Source organism: Dendropsophus ebraccatus, chromosome 1, assembly GCF_027789765.1.
Source record: "Dendropsophus ebraccatus isolate aDenEbr1 chromosome 1, aDenEbr1.pat, whole genome shotgun sequence".
In the NCBI taxonomy this organism is placed as follows: Eukaryota; Metazoa; Chordata; class Amphibia; order Anura; family Hylidae; genus Dendropsophus; species Dendropsophus ebraccatus.
The window spans coordinates 211,827,816-211,846,379 of record NC_091454.1 but is presented as its reverse complement, the minus strand read 5'-3'; the positions used below and the strand labels follow the sequence as shown (position 1 = coordinate 211,846,379).

At 45.0% G+C, this 18,564-nt stretch overlaps 1 protein-coding gene across 4 annotated transcripts in view; it reads left to right on the top strand.

Moving 5' to 3' along the window:
* The window catches only part of SLC44A2 (solute carrier family 44 member 2 (CTL2 blood group)), a 60,975-nt gene that overhangs the window by 24,387 nt on the left and 18,024 nt on the right, over positions 1-18,564 (top strand). Inside the window, exon 1 of one of the 4 annotated variants that reach the window (XM_069946587.1) lies at positions 6,512-6,599. The exons of the other annotated variants lie outside the window; for them this stretch is intronic. Within the exon in view, the coding sequence (XP_069802688.1) occupies positions 6,566-6,599 (34 nt within the window). The 5' untranslated portion in view covers positions 6,512-6,565. Of the gene's footprint in view, positions 1-6,511; positions 6,600-18,564 lie in introns of those variants that run through there. 4 annotated transcript variants of the gene reach the window in all.

Below are 18,564 nucleotides of genomic sequence, written 5' to 3'. Positions count from 1 at the left end.
TCTGACCCATTACAAGAGAATGGCCTGGTGGTTCAAAATGTTATTTCTGGCAGTGCCCAGGAATAGAGTGCGGGAACTTAGAGAGGTGAGTATATGTCTAGGGTCTATATTTATGGGTAGTCTGGTACGCAGTCTGTATGTGTGGGTAGTCTGTATTTATGGGTAATCCTCTAGTCTATATTTATGGTTCGTCTGGCCTGGGGTTTTTATATATGGGTAGTCTGGGGTCTGTATTTATGGGTAATGTGGTCTGGGGTCTGTATTTATAGGTACTTTGGTTTGGGGTCTGTATATGTGGGTAGTCTGGTCTGAAGTCTGTATATATGGGTAGTTTGGACTGGGGTCTGTGTTTATGGGTATTCTGGTCTGGGGTCTGTATTTATGGGTACTCTGGTCTGGGGGTCTGTATATGTGGGTAGTCTGGTCTGGGATCTGTATTTATAGGTAGTCTGGTCTGGGGTCTGTATATATAGGTAGTCTGGGCTGGGGTCTGTATATATGGGTAGTCTGGTCTGGGGGTCTGTATATGTGGGTAGTCTGGTCTGGGGTCTGTATATGTGGGTAGTCTGGTCTGGGGTCTGTATATGTGGGTAGTCTGGTCTGGGGTCTGTATATATAGGTAGTCTGGTCTGGGGGTCTGTATATGTGGGTAGTCTGGTCTGGGGTCTGTATATATGGGTAGTCTGGTCTGGGGGTCTGTATATGTGGGTAGTCTGGTCTGGGGTCTGTATATGTGGGTAGTCTGGTCTGGGATCTGTATTTATAGGTAGTCTGGTCTGGGGTCTGTATATATAGGTAGTCTGGGCTGGGGTCTGTATATATGGGTAGTCTGGTCTGGGGGTCTGTATATGTGGGTAGTCTGGTCTGGGGTCTGTATATGTGGGTAGTCTGGTCTGGGGTCTGTATTTATGGGTAATCTGGTCTGTGGTCTATTATTTATGAGTACTCTGGTCTGGGGTCTGTATTTATGGATAATGTGGTCTGTGGTCTATATTTATGAGTAGTCTGGGGTCTGTATTTATGGGTAATGTGGTAGTCTGGTCTGGGGTCTGTATTTATGGGTAATCTGTTCTGTGGTCTATATTTGTGGGTAGTCTGTTCTGTGGTCTATATTTGTGGGTAGTCTGGTCTGGGGTCTGTATTTATGGGTAGTTTGGTCTGGGGTCTGTATTTATGGGTAGTCTGGTCTGGGGTCTGTATTTATGGGTAATCAGGGGTCTATATTTATGGGTAGTCTGGTTTGGGGTGTGTATGTAAGGTGGCCAATTGTAATGTAACCAATCAATGTAATCAGGTCTGTATTTATTGGTAGTCTGGTCTAAAGCCTGTATATGTAGTTTTGTCTGAGGTCTGTATATAAGGGGTGTGGTTTGGGGTCTGTATTTATTGGAGGGTCTGGGCCTGTATTCAGGGAGTCTGTATGTATTTAGTCCTGTCTGGGTCCTGTATCACACAGAGTCTTGTCTGGGGACTTTATTTATGGAAGTCTGGTTTGGGGCCTGGTCTTTATTGAGGAAAAGCCTGGTCTGGGGTCTTTGTTTTAGGATAGTTTATTAAGGAAGAGTCAAGTCTGTGGTCTTTATTAAGGTGGAGTCTGTGTTGGGGTCTGTATTAGCTCAGGGGCTCTGGAGGAGCAGTAGTTATTAGACTATCTGGTCTGGGATCTGTGTATATTTAGGTTATCTGGTGTCAGTATTCTATTGGAGTGACACGGAAACACCCTCGAAGAGTTAACACGAGTCTTAAGGATTTATGTATAGAATAAGAAAATAGTGGGTGGATCAACTTTCCTGTTTCCTTTCAGGATAAAACAGTTCTACAACCCGGACCCTAGAAATGCTGAGAGTGATCCCATGTGTTCTGGAGGAAACAGATGGGCAAAGATTAGGCTGTAGAACGAAAGAAAAAAAAAACATTTCCTGTTTCAGTGAAATCTTGGTTCGGCTAAGACAGTGTCAGATCATCTACCTGCCCACATGTCTCGGTTACTGGAGGCGTAATGTAGCTCCTGGGCCCAAGAAAGAGAGTGTATACAGTATTATTGCCCTCGTAGCTGCCATCAGCCAGGTTTAGGAAAATTCAGGACAAATTCCTATACCATATGAGACAAAATGATTGAAATTTGGCTAAAACTGCTATGTAGATGTATGTGTTTCCATGGTAACAGACTACAAACAATGAATGTGTAGTCTGATCCTACAGTCTAAAGGTCCCAGAACATTTTCATATTTTTATCTCTTCCCGATTCCCCATACACATGGATGTTTAGAACAGATGAATGTTCATGTGTTACATATCGGGAGGGGTAAGCTGCAGTCTGAAACATATACTGTTATATACTGAAACATATACTGTTGGCCGAACCTGCCAGAGCCGGAAGGTTCAACCTCCTTTAGTATAATGTTTATGGGCACCTTTACAAAAACAGAGGCATGTAAAAAGTGTTGATCAGTGGGATTCAGAAGTGAGACTCCAACCGATCAAAACTTTTGTCGTGTCCCTGTGACATATTAAAAGTTTTAATATGTCACAGGGACATATTAAATGTAAGGAACAGATGGAAGGGAATTTGACTGCAGAATCAGACTACACAGTGTTTGTAGTCTGTTACCATGGAGACACATTGAAGAAAATGAAGAAAATTGGAATCTGTAAAAGAAAGGTAACGACTATTATAAATCTAATGGAGTAAGGCAGGATTAGATACAAAACAAAATGGCTGCTTTCTTCCAGAAACAGTGCCACACCTGTCAAAAGGTTGTCTTTGGTATTGCAACTTAACAGTATTGAACAGAAAGCAACTGAGCTGCATCTAATACAGAGTTAATTCTGTGTCCTCTCTTTTTCTTAAGAATCCCTGGTCACTTACATAGCTAACAAGGTTGAGAAAGGACTAGAGTCCATCAAGTTCAACCTACACCTCAACTTCCTCTGTCATAATCAGTCGGCGGGCAACCTCATTGGCATCTTGACCTATTTTAGTTTTTTTTTTTCTAAACCTCAACAAGGACAACTTTACATAGTGTAGAGGAAGACAAATATAAGACCAAAGATTGTATTGTCACCCTATAACTATACTATTCTAGGGGTTCCAGAAAGACCCTCCAAGAAGTCAGTTTCCATTTATTTCATTGAGGGATTTTTAAAAGCTTCGGTAGAAACTATCCAGAAAGTGAGTCGCTTATAGAAGAATCCTAGGGATTTGTAATATTCTGATTTGACTATTTTGACATACCGTAGTTTACTTGTCTGGAGGAGAACTAATTTGCATACTGTTTTTCACTTGGAGCATTGACTTAAAGGGGTACTCAGGCAATTTTTTTTATTTCAAATGAACTGGTGTTAGAAAGTTATATAGAGTTGTCATTTATTTCTATTTAAAAATCTCCAGCCTTCCAGTACTTTTAAGCTGCTGTATGTCCTGCAGGAAGTGGTGTATTCTTTCCAGTCTGACACAGTGCTCTCTGCTGCCACCTCTGTCCATGTCAGGAACTGTCCAGAGCAGTAACAAATCCCCATAGAAAACCTCTCCTGCTCTGGACAGTTCCTGACATGGACAGAGGTGGCGGCAGAGAGCACTGTGTCAGACTGGAAAGAATACACCACTTCCTGCAGGACATACAGCAGATGATAAGTATTGAAAAACTGGAGAGTTTTAAATAAAATTAAATTACAAATCTATATAACTTTTTGATTTAAAAGATTTTTTTTTTTTTGCCGGAGTACTCTTTTAAAATAAGTCTTCATACACCAACTGGGTCTTTTCAATGAGAATCCATACCCCCCCCCCCCCAAATTATCGATTTGTCATACATCATGAGGTCAGTTCTGACCAGTGGCGGTTACATTTCCACAGGTGTAAAGTCCTTTCATTCTAGAATTTAACGGTCCATGATCTCAATTTATCACTAGGTGATTGTGACTGGATTGCGCCGCATTGGCAACTTGACTTCTACCTTGTGTAAAAGTTGTAGTCAGGCGTAACTTTTCACAGTATTCCTATAGGTGTGGCCAAAGATGCCTCATGTCCCAGTGAAATAAACAAAACCCTATAAGCCGCCATCTCTAGCGATCACTCCCATGTAGCGTTATATTAACGTCTTCTCATCTGGACGGTATATTTCCAGTAACCTATTACCTACTAATCTGCTGGCATTTCCTGGCAGCCGCGTCCATCCACTGCACGCACAGCGCTGACTGACACAAAGAGGCTATTTCACCTCCATCTTCTACAATTCACAGCTTTCCCCTGAAAATAAAGGCTCCTATTCCGTTATTTAAAGGGAAAGTCTATTTTGGAAATCAAGATAAGCTGCCGTCATGGCGTCCTTCTGCAGAATTCCATGGCAACAGTCATGATCCACAAGAGAAGCTGGTAACAAGTGTTCAGCTTCCCTACAGCACCCCCACAGGCGAGATGAAGCATTACATGGTAGAACATTGAAATCAATGGAATGTTGGAATTTCTGCCGGCCATGATGGCTTCTCTTGCTAAACTGGGTGACTACCAATTGGCTTGTATCCTGTATCAGTCATATTCAGATTAGCTGAGCTCAGCCGGCACAAGCACTATAACCCACAAGCAACGTGTTTATATATGTAAAATCGTGATGTAGATCGACATCTTGGCGGCTCTGAGTATGTGAAGTACGGAAGCTGGATGTGGTCATATGTGGCGAGTCGTGACACAACAATCAGTAAAAGCCGTAGCCTGGGGGGTGAGGAAATGTGACGCTATGGGGAGTATAGATGGGGAGGGGTAAAGATGCAACAACTTGTTTAGACTGGGGACTGAGGACAGGAGTGATGCTGTTTCTGGAAGAAAGCGGCCATGTTTTTCTAAGCCTGGATAAATCCTTTAAATGCAGTCTATTGCTCCCTGTTATCAGCCGCTGCCTTGTCTTATATCTCCAGCAATCATATATGTAATGGCGGTATGAATGTGTACTGTCAGCCGGATGCAGACGAGATAGGATTATCAGCTACATTATATACAATATACTGTGATATAATACAAAGCGGTCGGCGATAATATATATCTAATTATAGGGTCTGTTCAGCCATTGTATCTAAGCCTGCTATTTGTCATACTGTCTACTGGATGCCCTATCATAGTCCATAATAAGTGATATTGTCAGTGTATCTAAGCCTATCAAGTTTCATACTGTCTGCCGAACTGATGTATCTAAGCCCATCATGTGTGATACTGTCTGTCAAGCCACTATATCTAAGTCTATAATTTGTGATACTGTCTGCCAAACCACTGTATCTAAGCCCATCATGTTTCATACTGTCCACTGTATCAAAGCCCATAATATAGGACATTGTAAGTGTACCTAAGCCTGTACTGTTTGCTTAGCCTAACATGTGATACTGTGTGCCGAGCCATTGTATCTAAGCCTGTCATGTGTGATACTGTGTGCCGAGCCATTGTATCTAAGCCTGTCATGTGTGATACTGTCTGCCAAGCCATTGTATCTAAGCCTGTCATGTGTGATACTGTCTGTCGAGCCAATGTATCTAAGCCTGTCATGTGTGATACTGTCTGCAGAGCCGCTGTATCTAAGCCTGTCATGTGTGATACTGTCTGCCAAGCCATTGTATCTAAGCCTGTCATGTGTGATACTGTTTGCCGAGCCGCTGTATCTAAGCCTGTCATGTGTGATACTGTCTGTCACGCCGCTGTATCTAAGCCTGGGATGTGTGATACTGTCTGTCGAGCTGCTGTATCTAAGCCTTTCATGTGTGATACTGTGTGCCGAGCCATTGTATCTAAGCCTGTCATGTGTGATACTGTTTGCCGAGCCGCTGTATCTAAGCCTGTCATGTGTGTTACTGTCTGCCGAGCCACTATATCTAAGCCTGTGATGTGTGATACTGTCTGCCGAGCTGCTGTATCTAAGCCTGTCATGTGTGATACTGTCTGCCGAGCCGCTGTATCTAAGCCTGTCATGTGTGATACTGTCTGCCGAGCCATTGTATCTAAGCCTGTCATGTGTGATACTGTCTGACGAGCCGCTGTATCTAAGCCTGTCATGTGTGATACTGTCTGACGAGCCGCTGTATCTAAGCCTGTCATGTGTGATACTGTCTGCCGAGCTGCTGTATCTAAGTCTTTCATGTGTGATACTGTCTGACGAGCCGCTGTATCTAAGCTATCATGTGTGATACTGTCTGCCGAGCTGCTGTATCTAAGCCCACGGTCTGTGTATAGTACATAAGTAATAGCGGTATTAGCAGAGTAGATGGTGGCATTGCCCCCTGACTGATGCCGCACAACAGCTGCACATGGGGGGCTCTACCCTCACCACCCCCAGGCTGGGTGCCCCTGCCGCCTGCATCAGCCCTCCTCCTCCTCCGCCTCTATGAACCTGACACCAGTCAGACCAGTTTGGAGGAGACTAGGAGGTGTAATTGGGTGACTGGGACCAGCTGACATGGGTGGGGGAGAGAGGCTGAGAGCAGGCAGGCGGGTGGGGGAGGTAAGAGGGGAGTGGGCAGCAGCAGCAGCAGTGAGAGGAGGAGGAGAAGCAGCAGCAGGGGTGACTGCAGGAGAGGCAGCAGCATGGGGGATCAGGAGAATTATTATGGGAAGCATGGTAAGTGATGGGGGTAGCCATCTGGGTGTTGGCACATCATGGCCTGGTGTACACAGTGCATGGTACATGGATACCAGCACTGCCCGAGAGCCGTCACATGGGGATCAGCCTGCGCTCTCTATACAGATGGAGCCGCGCTGAGTTTGTCATTAGGCACAGCTCATGTTTTCTGTGTGATATCTGTGTTATCTAAAGTTGTAGAGATACGAGGGTGCGCAAATGATACAGCCCCAAAAGTCACTGAGCTGCGCGTATACTGCTATAGTCTCCCCGCAGTCTGTGTGTGATAACCGTAGTGATAGAACTAGTGCAGTGTGATAACCGGAGTGATGGAACTAGTGCAGTGTGATGTCCTGTAGTGATAGAACTAGTGCAGTGTGATAACCCGTAGTGATAGAACTAGTGCAGTGTGATATCCTGTAGTGATAGAACTAGTGCAGTGTGATATCCTGTAGTGATAGAACTAGTGCAGTGTGATGTCCTGTAGTGATAGAACTAGTGCAGTGTGATGTCCTGTAGTGATAGAACTAGTGCAGTGTGATGTCCTGTAGTGATAGAACTAGTGCAGTGTGATGTCCTGTAGTGATAGAACTAGTGCAGTGTGATGTCCTGTAGTGATAGAACTAGTGCAGTGTGATGTCCTGTAGTGATAGAACTAGTGCAGTGTGATGTCCTGTAGTGATAGAACTAGTGCAGTGTGATGTCCTGTAGTGATAGAACTAGTGCAGTGTGATGTCCTGTAGTGATAGAACTAGTGCAGTGTGATGTCCTGTAGTGATAGAACTAGTGCAGTGTGATAACCCGTAGTGATAGAACTAGTGCAGTGCGATGTCCTGTAGTGATAGAACTAGTGCAGTGTGATAACCGGAGTGATAGAACTAGTGCAGTGTGATAACCCGTAGTGATAGAACTAGTGCAGTGTGATAACCCGTAGTGATAGAACTAGTGCAGTGTGATATCCTGTAGTGATAGAACTAGTGCAGTGTGATATCCCGTAGTGATAGAACTAGTGCAGTGTTGTCCTGTAGTGATAGAACTAGTGCAGTGTGATAACCCGTAGTGATAGAACTAGTGCAGTGCGATGTCCCGTAGTGATAGAACTAGTGCAGTGTGATATCCCGTAGTGATAGAACTAGTGCAGTGTTGTCCTGTAGTGATAGAACTAGTGCAGTGTGATGTCCTGTAGTGATAGAACTAGTGCAGTGTGATGTCCTGTAGTGATAGAACTAGTGCAGTGTGATGTCCTGTAGTGATAGAACTAGTGCAGTGCGATGTCCCGTAGTGATAGGACTAGTGCAGTGTGATATCCCGTAGTGATAGAACTAGTGCAGTGTGATATCCCGTAGTGATAGAACTAGTGCAGTGTGATGTCCGTAGTGATAGAACTAGTGCAGTGTGATGTCCGTAGTGATAGAACTAGTGCAGTGTGATAACCCGTAGTGATAGAACTAGTGCAGTGCGATATCCTGTAGTGATAGAACTAGTGCAGTGTGATAACCGGAGTGATAGAACTAGTGCAGTGTGATAACCGGAGTGATAGAACTAGTGCAGTGTGATAACCGGAGTGATAGAACTAGTGCAGTGTGATGTCCTGTAGTGATAGAACTAGTGCAGTGCGATATCCTGTAGTGATAGAACTAGTGCAGTGTGATGTCCTGTAGTGATAGAACTAGTGCAGTGCGATATCCTGTAGTGATAGAACTAGTGCAGTGTGATGTCCTGTAGTGATAGAACTAGTGCAGTGCGATATCCTGTAGTGATAGAACTAGTGCAGTGCGATGTCCTGTAGTGATAGAACTAGTGCAGTGCGATATCCTGTAGTGATAGAACTAGTGCAGTGTGATGTCCTGTAGTGATAGAACTAGTGCAGTGTGTTATCCCGTAGTGATAGAACTAGTGCAGTGTGATGTCCTGTAGTGATAGAACTAGTGCAGTGTGATCCCGTAGTGATAGAACTAGTGCAGTGTGATAACCCGTAGTGATAGAACTAGTGCAGTGTGATAACCGGAGTGATAGAACTAGTGCAGTGTGATAACCGGAGTGATAGAACTAGTGCAGTGTGATAACCGGAGTGATAGAACTAGTGCAGTGTGATAACCGGAGTGATAGAACTAGTGCAGTGTGATATCCTGTAGTGATAGAACTAGTGCAGTGCGATATCCTGTAGTGATAGAACTAGTGCAGTGTGATGTCCTGTAGTGATAGAACTAGTGCAGTGTGATGTCCTGTAGTGATAGAACTAGTGCAGTGTGATGTCCTGTAGTGATAGAACTAGTGCAGTGTGTTATCCCGTAGTGATAGAACTAGTGCAGTGTGATGTCCTGTAGTGATAGAACTAGTGCATTGTGATATCCTGTAGTGGTAGAACTAGTGCAGTGTGATAACCCTGTAGTGATAGAACTAGTGCAGTGCGATAACCCGTAGTCATAGACCTGTTGCTTGTATTATGTATCTTATCTATCTAGAAGTGACTGATAACCTGGTCAGATAAATATTACACTGTGATAACCTGCGCTCCTTTCTCAAGAACATTACATTGTATTACTCACTTGTGGGATGTGATAACGTGTAGGGATAGAGCTAGTGGCCTGTAAGTGGCCTCTTATCACTAGTACAATGTAATGGCTTATCACTAGTCTTATCCCTAGTACTATATGACAACATGGGTAAAGATCACTAGGATTTACCACTCACCTTCACTAGTCAGAGAGCTAGAACTATGACTAGAATTTATTTCACCTTCAGCCTATACTATATTGTGTTTGTACATGGATACGTCCTATATCGACGACCTCCATATCACTGCAGCAATAACTCCACTTAAGACTATACTTTACCTCCTGCCCTATGTACAATGGTAACTAGAGGGGGAGATCCCCTTTAAGTGTCACTGTGTTAGTATTTTGGGTTGTCATGCGCCAGGCTGGTAGTACTGGGTAGGGGCATTATGCTCTTGCTATCAGAGGGGGGTGCGCTGTGGCTTCTTTTGGGGAGTTGGGCCCCATTGTGTATGCATTGTGCAGGCCTAGTAGTGGAGGTGATCCAACTCCAGAGCATGTTGTGTATTCATCCATCCTCCAACATAAGACCAGGCTGTTACTGTCTGTACCACGTCCTGTCCCCTCCCCGAGATCTCAACGATACACTTGGCTTTATAAGGAGCAGACTGGCGCCACTACAACCCAGTCCATAGCTGCACAGGATCCATCATATAGCAGATACCGGTGGCTCTCATTGGCTTAGACATCTTTCGTTTCAATGGGGAACATACAATGTTTACTTGAAAATAAGACAGCTCCCAAAGATGCGTTAGGTCTTATTTTTAGAGGATGTCTTATATTTTTATGAAGAAGAATTCACACATCACATGCACAGCATGGGCGTACATTATGGCGGCTTCTGGCCACCAGGTGGAGCTCACCACAGCACACTCGTACAGAACAGCAGGGACAGCGTACGGTACGGCGGTAGGCAATGGGATAACAGCAAACTGTGTGGTAGGGGACAAAGGGATGGCAGCAGGCGTCGGGCCTTTTGATGCTTTGCCTGCACATTTACAAGTGACAGCCACGGAAGGGAACATTGGGGTTGGCGGCAGGTGACGCTCTTCTTGTCCTGCATGCAGCTGCTCTGCAATGGACAGAGGGCTAAAAAGAATCCCAGCTTCATGGCCTGGTGTTCTGTTCGGCGGGCATGCTTCCAAACAAAAACTTTGCTAGGTCTTACTTTCAGGGGAGGCCTCATATTCAGCTAAACCTCCACTAGGTCTTATTTTCAGAGGATGTCCTATTTTCAGGGAAACAGGGTAGGGATGGTAACAGAATCTGGGATGGTCGCTCTGATGTAAACAGTCTTATCCGTCTCGTTCTTCAGATGCCATACCCATGTGTCAGGCTGCCTGCCTGCCTGCTGACACCTCCCCCCTATATCCTCTTAGGAACCTCCAGGTACTCCACCAAGACCACCTCTTCTCTGGAATTCCCTTGCCCCCACCACATACCCCCCCCCCCTTCTCTATGGCACCATGGTAGTGACGGATCGCCTCCTGTTGCTCTTGCACGGTACCAGCCTGGCTGACCATGTGTTGCTGTGTTGATGCGGGCAGCACCAGCCAAAGTAATGAAAGGAGTTCTTCATCCTTAGTAAATAAGGCTAAACTAACAGTGGACGGCCAGTGCTGCCCAATATAAACTGCAGTGGAATCCGGTACCTGAAAGGGGGTTCTGAGAGGCCGCGGGGGAGGCAGTGTACGGCTCATCATTTCTATATGGACCGTACGTGTAGATCGCTATAGGCGTATGCTCCGAAGTATAGAGCGTAACGTAGACATACAACTTAAAGACAGGATCTTCAGGGGCAGAGAAGCACCATAAATGCCTCCATTATGTCAAGTTTATGTAGTTGGGGGGAGAAGAGTGGACATCAGACCCTTCTGCAGCCGCTTATCTCCTAGGATAACAATAGGATTGTATAGATTTAATCTGGCCTATGTAATGACCCATGATACAGGTAGATTATCCATCACTAATCTATAATCCTGAAGCCGGAAGATAATCCCAGTATAACTTGTACAAGCCAGGCCATTACCGTCATAGGACGATTAGTCTCTTCAATCATTCTTGCAAATTATTATTATTTTTTTACTGTTTTAAAGGTGTTTTCTGCTCTTCTATGTTATGTAAGAAGGGTTCACTGAAAATAGGATGATCATAGATTGCTGGGAACACCTGTGATCTGACAGGAAGCCTAGCAGCAGGTATTCAGTTTCCCTGCAGTGCCCCCACAGGTGAAATAGAACATTACATGGTCACCATCAAAATCAAAGGAGGTTCTATGTGTGCATATACTCGTTGGCTTGGGGGTGAAATATCTGGATAATGTAAAAAGTTCCCGTTGCAGTGATATTCTATCATGGGCCAGTGAAATAGAAGCAACAATATTGCTGTTCATAAGTCGCCTTATTGTCTGCTGAGGCATGGTATCCCACTCTTTGCGGTAACCCAGAGGGGCCAGATGTTGTAATCTAGGGCAGGTGATAGTGAACAACTTGTCACAGTGGCCAGGAGAGGTATGTTCCCACCTCTGGATGTACCAACACATGCCCATTAAAGGTAAATGCAGTGAAGGTGAACTACAGAGTCCAGTAAGTACTTAGAGGCAAAACGTTTGGTATAACGTGTACTGCACATTCACGTAATCTCTTGAATAAAGGTGCAATAAAGACAGTTTGGAGACACTAACTGATATCCTTTGTAATGAGCTGGGACAGGAGATATAATACTTGAAATGACTGCCACACGCAGGTGTACTGTTTAGAGGACTTGGGAGACTTGATAAATGACTGCTTGACTGGCAGGTATACTTGAGAATAATCCTTTTGATATCTTAAAAAATACCTGCATCCACAGCTCTGGCAATCTGCCTCTTGCTGTCCAAGGGCACTGAGTGACATAAATCCAGGAAAGCAGGCCCCACCTAGTGGATAAAGCTGGGGGTCGGGGAGAGGGGGATCCGTAAGGTAACCTACCATGTTGCAGCAGAGTTCTTGGCTTTAGTTGCTCTTACCTAACCGCTGTGTGTATAATCCTGTCAAGTTTTTAGGCAAAGATGGCCCCCCAGTGTGGATAATCTGTCACAAACTTTCTGTTCCTCAGCATAAATGACCTCAAACTGTCTGATTGGGCAGGAAGGCACCAGTAGACATTAAAGGGGTACTCCAGCGGTGGGGGCACTTTTTTGCTGGGACCAGGGAGCAGATGGGCGAGGGAAAAGACGTCCACTCACCTCCCCGATTCGCGGCGCTCCGGTGCCCGGCTGCTTCCGGGTGTCTGACGCGGGCCCGAGACGTGACGTCTCAGGTCCTCTCGTTCACACAGTGAAGGAGACGGGATCTGAGCAGACTTGAAACTGATCTCGCCTCCTACACTGAGTGGCTGAGCGTCACGTCTCAGACCCGCGTCAGACACCCGGAAGCGGCCGGGCACCGGAGTGCAGCGATGCGGGTCCCACCGCTGGAACCGGGGATGTGAGTGGACGTCTTTTCCCTCGGCCACCTCCTCCCCGGTCCCAGCACAAAAGTGCCCCTCTGCTGGAGTACCCCTTTAAACTCTAGCTTACAATAGGCTAGGGGGCAGAGGTGGGACGAGTGTGAGGTACCTAGCTCAGGGATTGGTTCTCAGTCAGGATAACACAGTGGCATACACAGTAAAATACATGAGAAAATACACGTTCACGGTTAACCCTTCAATAGCTTTTCCTTCAGCTGTGCTAAGTAGTGTAAAATGTAGAGTGACACCAAGCGGTGGGAGTGCATAATTCTACCTTCATCCCAGAGCATATAGATACATAGAGAGACCGACCTACACATGCTAAAACCATTTAGAGTATAGGGCAGTTCTGTATTGACTAAACACACCTGCCCTGTACACTGTAGAACCACCTCCAATAGACACACCTGCCCTGTACATTGTAACACAACCACTACTAGACACAACCTGCCCTGTACATTGTAACACCACCTCCAATAGACACACCTGTCCTGTACATTGTAACACCACCACTACTAGACATACTTGCCCTGTACACTGGAGATTCACCACCACTAGACACTCCTTCCCTGTACACTGTAACACCACCACGACTAGATACAACCTGCCCTGTACACTGTATTACCAACAAAGGCCACAGTGGCTGATGCATAGTGCTCTCCTTGACGTCTCAAACATTGTTGGTGGCCATCATTTCTGCTCAGTGTAAATCAAATTTTAGCACTGAATTGCAACCGACCCCTTTGTTCAGAGGGAGATAAGCCGCAGAGAAAGCGCTCTGGCTGCGTCTTACCCTCCCCCTCCACATACAGAATACAGGAATACTCAGCCATCCCGAACGTTCCTGTGTATGGGGAAGACGGGCAGCAGGTGGGAGACATAACTGATGGCCTTTAGGCGTCGTCTTGATCTCATGATGTCCATATGTGCACAGTGTGATGAGGAGAACTGTTTAAATACTAATTTACTGGTTAGAGAACAGCAAGTTGTGGAAAAAGTACTGGAACGCTGAACAGTTGGACATATACGTTAAAAAGTTTAGAGAAGGTCATACTCACCTGCCTCTGTTACCTCCAGTGTTGCGGTTCCTGTCCGTTTGCTCTTGCGCTGGCGACCTGCTTTAGCCAGTGATTGGTTGAGTTGGCTCTTCCTTGGAAACAGTAGGAAGCTGAGAACACCAGGAACCAGAAGCCGCCATAACAGAAGCGGTGGGGAGGGGGGGGCCAAAGCCGAGGAGTATGTGTTTGGTTTTCTAGCACCTAGGGCCCTCTGTTACCCAAATGTATTTCCGTTTTTCCCTTAATGGAATATATCTGGTCACTGCCATTACCAGATTACACAGGAACTAATGGAAAATACACCACTCTGCCTGATAGGGAGCACCACATCCTAGCACTTGTTTGTTGGCATCTGATGAAAGGGACGAGGCCGAACGCTCGGGATCTGCTCTTACTAAGCGTTTCCAGATGTTTGATGGGAAGACTCCTGTGCGCGGAGAGAATACGGTGTACAACGTGTCCATCATCCATGCCAGGACGTCCTGTAGTTTGTAGGTCCTGTGGGAAAGCAAGTAATATGGGGGATGGTAAGGCCTCCTGATTTATATGGTGCACGTGTACTTCTATTTTTACACTTTTAAGCATGGCAGCTTGAATAGTCAGCTGGGCTCTAGTAAAACACTGGGTATAGGTGAGTCTCCTATGCTTAAAGGGGTTATCCAGCGCTACAAAAACATGGCCACTTTTCCTTCTCTCTTGTCTCCAGTTTGGGTGGGGTTTTAAAACTCAGTTCCATTGAAGTAAATGGAGCTTAATTGCAAACCGCACCTGAACTGGAGACAACAGTAGGGGGAAAAGTGGCCATGTTTTTGTAGCGCTGGATAACCCCTTTAAAAAAATGGCTGCCTGTCCTTGTCCCTCTGACTCAAAGGGTTAGGGCCCTATTCCACGGGACGGTTATCGTTCGCACAATCATTAACGATAAACGATTTTAAACGACCGCCATTGCGAACGGCCTGAAATCGTTCATCCATTTATATGGAACGATAATCGTTACTTATGATCGTTCTTGCGGTCGTCTTGTCGTGGCTTTTGCGTTCATTGCAAACGACCGAACAACGTCTTATTAAATGTTAACGAGCAACGATAAAAATAGGTCCAGGTCTTATTAAACGATCAACGATTTCTCGCTCGTCGTTTAATCGTTAACTGCTATTCAACCGAACGATTATCGTTTAGATCCGAACGATGTAACGATAATTCGAACGATAATCGTCCTGTGGAATAGGGCCCTTAGGAAATGGTCAAGGGCCCTTCAGAAGAGTGTCAGGTTGCTTGGGTATCTCTTCCAATCAGGGTGACTACCATGTCTATACAGGGAGTTCTGTCAACTCTATAGTACACCAAGGTCCTCGACCTGAAACTCATAGTATAGTGGTAGTTTACTGAATACAATAGGTGAAACATCTGAGGGTTGGGCTTCTTCCAAGTCTAGGGTGCCTTGGGTGCAATGACTCAGACTCCCAACAATGTAAATGAGTCACTAAGACGGCTTTGAGCCAGGTACGGTGTGATTCCACCATGTGTATTTGTCCTATATCGTCTTGCAGTGCTTGGGTAACGTAACAAGGTAGCATCAAGCCATCCGGGGTAGAGATGGTTTAGGGTTAGGATACTATTACACGGAACGATAATCGCCGCGATTTGGCCGTTTATCGCTCCGTGTAATAAATACAATGATCAGCCGATGACAGCGATCATTGGCTGATCGTTGATATAGGTTAGAACCTATATTTGTCCGGCGCCGACCTCGCATCGCTATGTGTAATAGCGGTGCACGGCCAGCAACTGACGATATACATTACCTATCCACGTTCCAGGGCAGCTCCTGTGGTCCGCTTCTCCCTGGGTCCCGCACGTTCTAGCTTCAGATTCAGCCAATCACAGTCCGCGGCAGTCCCGACCTATGATTGGCTGACAGGCCGCTCTGAAGCTAGAGTGCACAGGACCTGTGGAGAAGCGGACCACAGGAGCTGCCCTGGAGCATGGATAGGTAATGTATATAGTTTAAGCAAGGGCTGCAAGGACATCGGTAACAATGTCCTTGCAGCCCTTGTTAAACGATTATTGAGCCGTCTAATAGGCCAGTAAACGAGCGCCGATCTAGCAGATCGGCGCTCGTTTACTGGTATTATCGGGCCCGTGGAATACCACCCTAAGTCTTCTCCCATGACCCTTGAGCTGTTGCAAACCTACAATGAGGACTATCCAGGCAAGATGGGATTCATAGTTTTGCAGTAATTTCTTTTCATGTGAATGGGGGCTTCAGAAATCCATGTGGTGCCACCAACAAAACCCCCTGTTCAGGCGGCTGGACCATACCAGCTGACTGGTTGTTGTGAAGTAAAAAAAAATAAAAACATGTCTGCATCCTTTCTTCCCATCTGTGTTGAAGTAGTCATCTACTTTTAACTTTAGGACTTGGACAAGAGACTTAATTCTTCCAAGTTTTTGGCCTCGGGCCGAGCCTGCCGTTGACATTTTCCATCATGACTCATGACAAATAACTTGCATTGTTTTGGTGACATTCCCTATAGTGAAAAGTGAAGACTTTCCTTTGCTTTCCATGAGACGGCTGAAGCAGCAGACGCCCCCAAAGCGAGTTTCTAATGTTGCCTATTTTTACAGCTCCCATAGAGAGAGAATGGAGGTGCGATCCACTGCTTGATTCTATCGGGCGACTTTGGTTTTGTCTGCTGTTGGCGTATAATCAGGACCCCCCATACATACACTATGGTTGGCTGATCCCACTAGAATTTATGGGTTCAGTCAACATCCATCTAGTGGGCATCCGACAGTGGTCAGTTCGGCAACACTTATCCAGATAATATACCACCACTCTTCATAGTGGGAGTCAACACCTAATCCTCGAAGGGGGTCCAACCTCTGACACCTTCACTGGAGGAATAACCAATCGAAAAAAGTGGCAGGGATATTGCTGAAGCGTGAATCGTCCAGTTACTTTGGGTATAGTGCTCTGCGCTGTCTGTAATCGTAACGCCTCGGTAAATATTTGTTCTCATAGCATTCTGTCTCGGCTCACTTGCTGGGCTTGTTTCACGCAGGTGACTGTCTGCAGGGCCCACCATGTTTCTCCAGTGTCATACATGTGCCCAGTACCATAGTCTCATCAGGGGGAAATTGGGGTTGGAAAGGCTAGGATTTTACAGATCAGAGACTATGCTATTCATAGGAGGGGAAACTAGTTGGACCACTCGGTCTCTCTGTCATCGGGTTTCTATGGGCTTTGTCCTCTCTTTTTGTGTAGCACTGAGCAGATGAAAGTGAATGAGAACTATTCATGTCTGATGCGGCGTGTCTTACAATGATCATGGCGGGAGCAGAGCTAGTGGGTGCATTTGGGATGTCGTCTGAGGGGCCAAAAGGTACCTATATACAAGAATATTACTACTATGATACTGCCCCCTATATACAAGAATATAACTACTATAATACTGCTCCTATATACAATAATATAACTACTATAATACTGCTCCTATATACAGGAATATAACTACTATAATACTGCTTCTATATACAGGAATATAACTACTATAATACTGCCCCCCTATATACAAGAATATAACTACTATAATACTGCCCCTTTATATACAAGAATATAACTGCTATAATACTGCTCCTATATACAAGAATATAACTGCTACAATACGGCTCCTATATACAAGAATATAACTACTATAATATTACTCCTATATACAAGAATATAACTACTATAATACTGCTCCTATATACAAGAATATAACTGCTACAATACTGCTCCTATATACAAGAATATAACTACTATAATGCTGCTCCTATATACAGGAATATAACTACTATAATGCTGCTCCTATATACAAGAATATAACTACTATAATACTGCCTCCTATATACAAGAATATTACTACTATAATACTGCTCCTATATACAGGAATATAACTACTATAATACTGCTCCTATATACAAGAATATAACTACTATAATACTGCCCCTATATACAAGAATATAACTACTATAATACTGCTCCTATATACAAGAACATAACTACTATAATACTGCTCCTATATACAAGAATATAACTACTATAATACTGCCCCCTATATACAGGAATATAACTACTATAATACTGCTCCCTATATACAAGAATATAACTACTATAATACTGCTCCCTATATACAAGAATATAACTACTATAATACTGCTCCTATATACAAGAATATAACTGCTATAATACTGCTCCCTATATAACTACTATAATGCTGTTGTCGGGATGCTGAGATGTCTTCCTTGGCTCCTCGGGCCCTGTCTTGCATTAGTCAGTACAGATGAGATTACGGTCTATAGAAATCCATTGTCAGGACTCGCAGTGAATGTGCCCCGGGCAGTGGTGCCTGTATACAGGGTGTTCCCACAGTAAATACAGCCGCTCTCCAGTGCTGTGATGTCCCTGGGCTCGCTCGGGCTGTGAGCTCTATAATTACACTCTTGTATACACCACAGCGGCTGTAGTAGGACATGATTATAGTGTTGTCGCCTAGTTGTACACTGCTGGGTTATATATAGTAGGTAGCATGCTGGGCTAACAAGGCAGGGCACTCGGTTAATCCTGAAGTAAGTATAATCATGTGACTGATTGAGTGTGGGTGGAGTTGCCCTTTAAGCATTTTCTTTTGCTTTCAGTGTAGAAATTATTGCCATGTGGAGAATACATCCGCACTCCGTCCCATCGGTCATGGATTGGATTTCTATTCCAGTGACTGATGATGTGAAATATAAAGGGGGAGGGGGGCATATTAAAGGGACCATCACCCGAGGAGGGCAGGGACTCTGTACATGAGTCCTCGGCTGCACAATGTATAA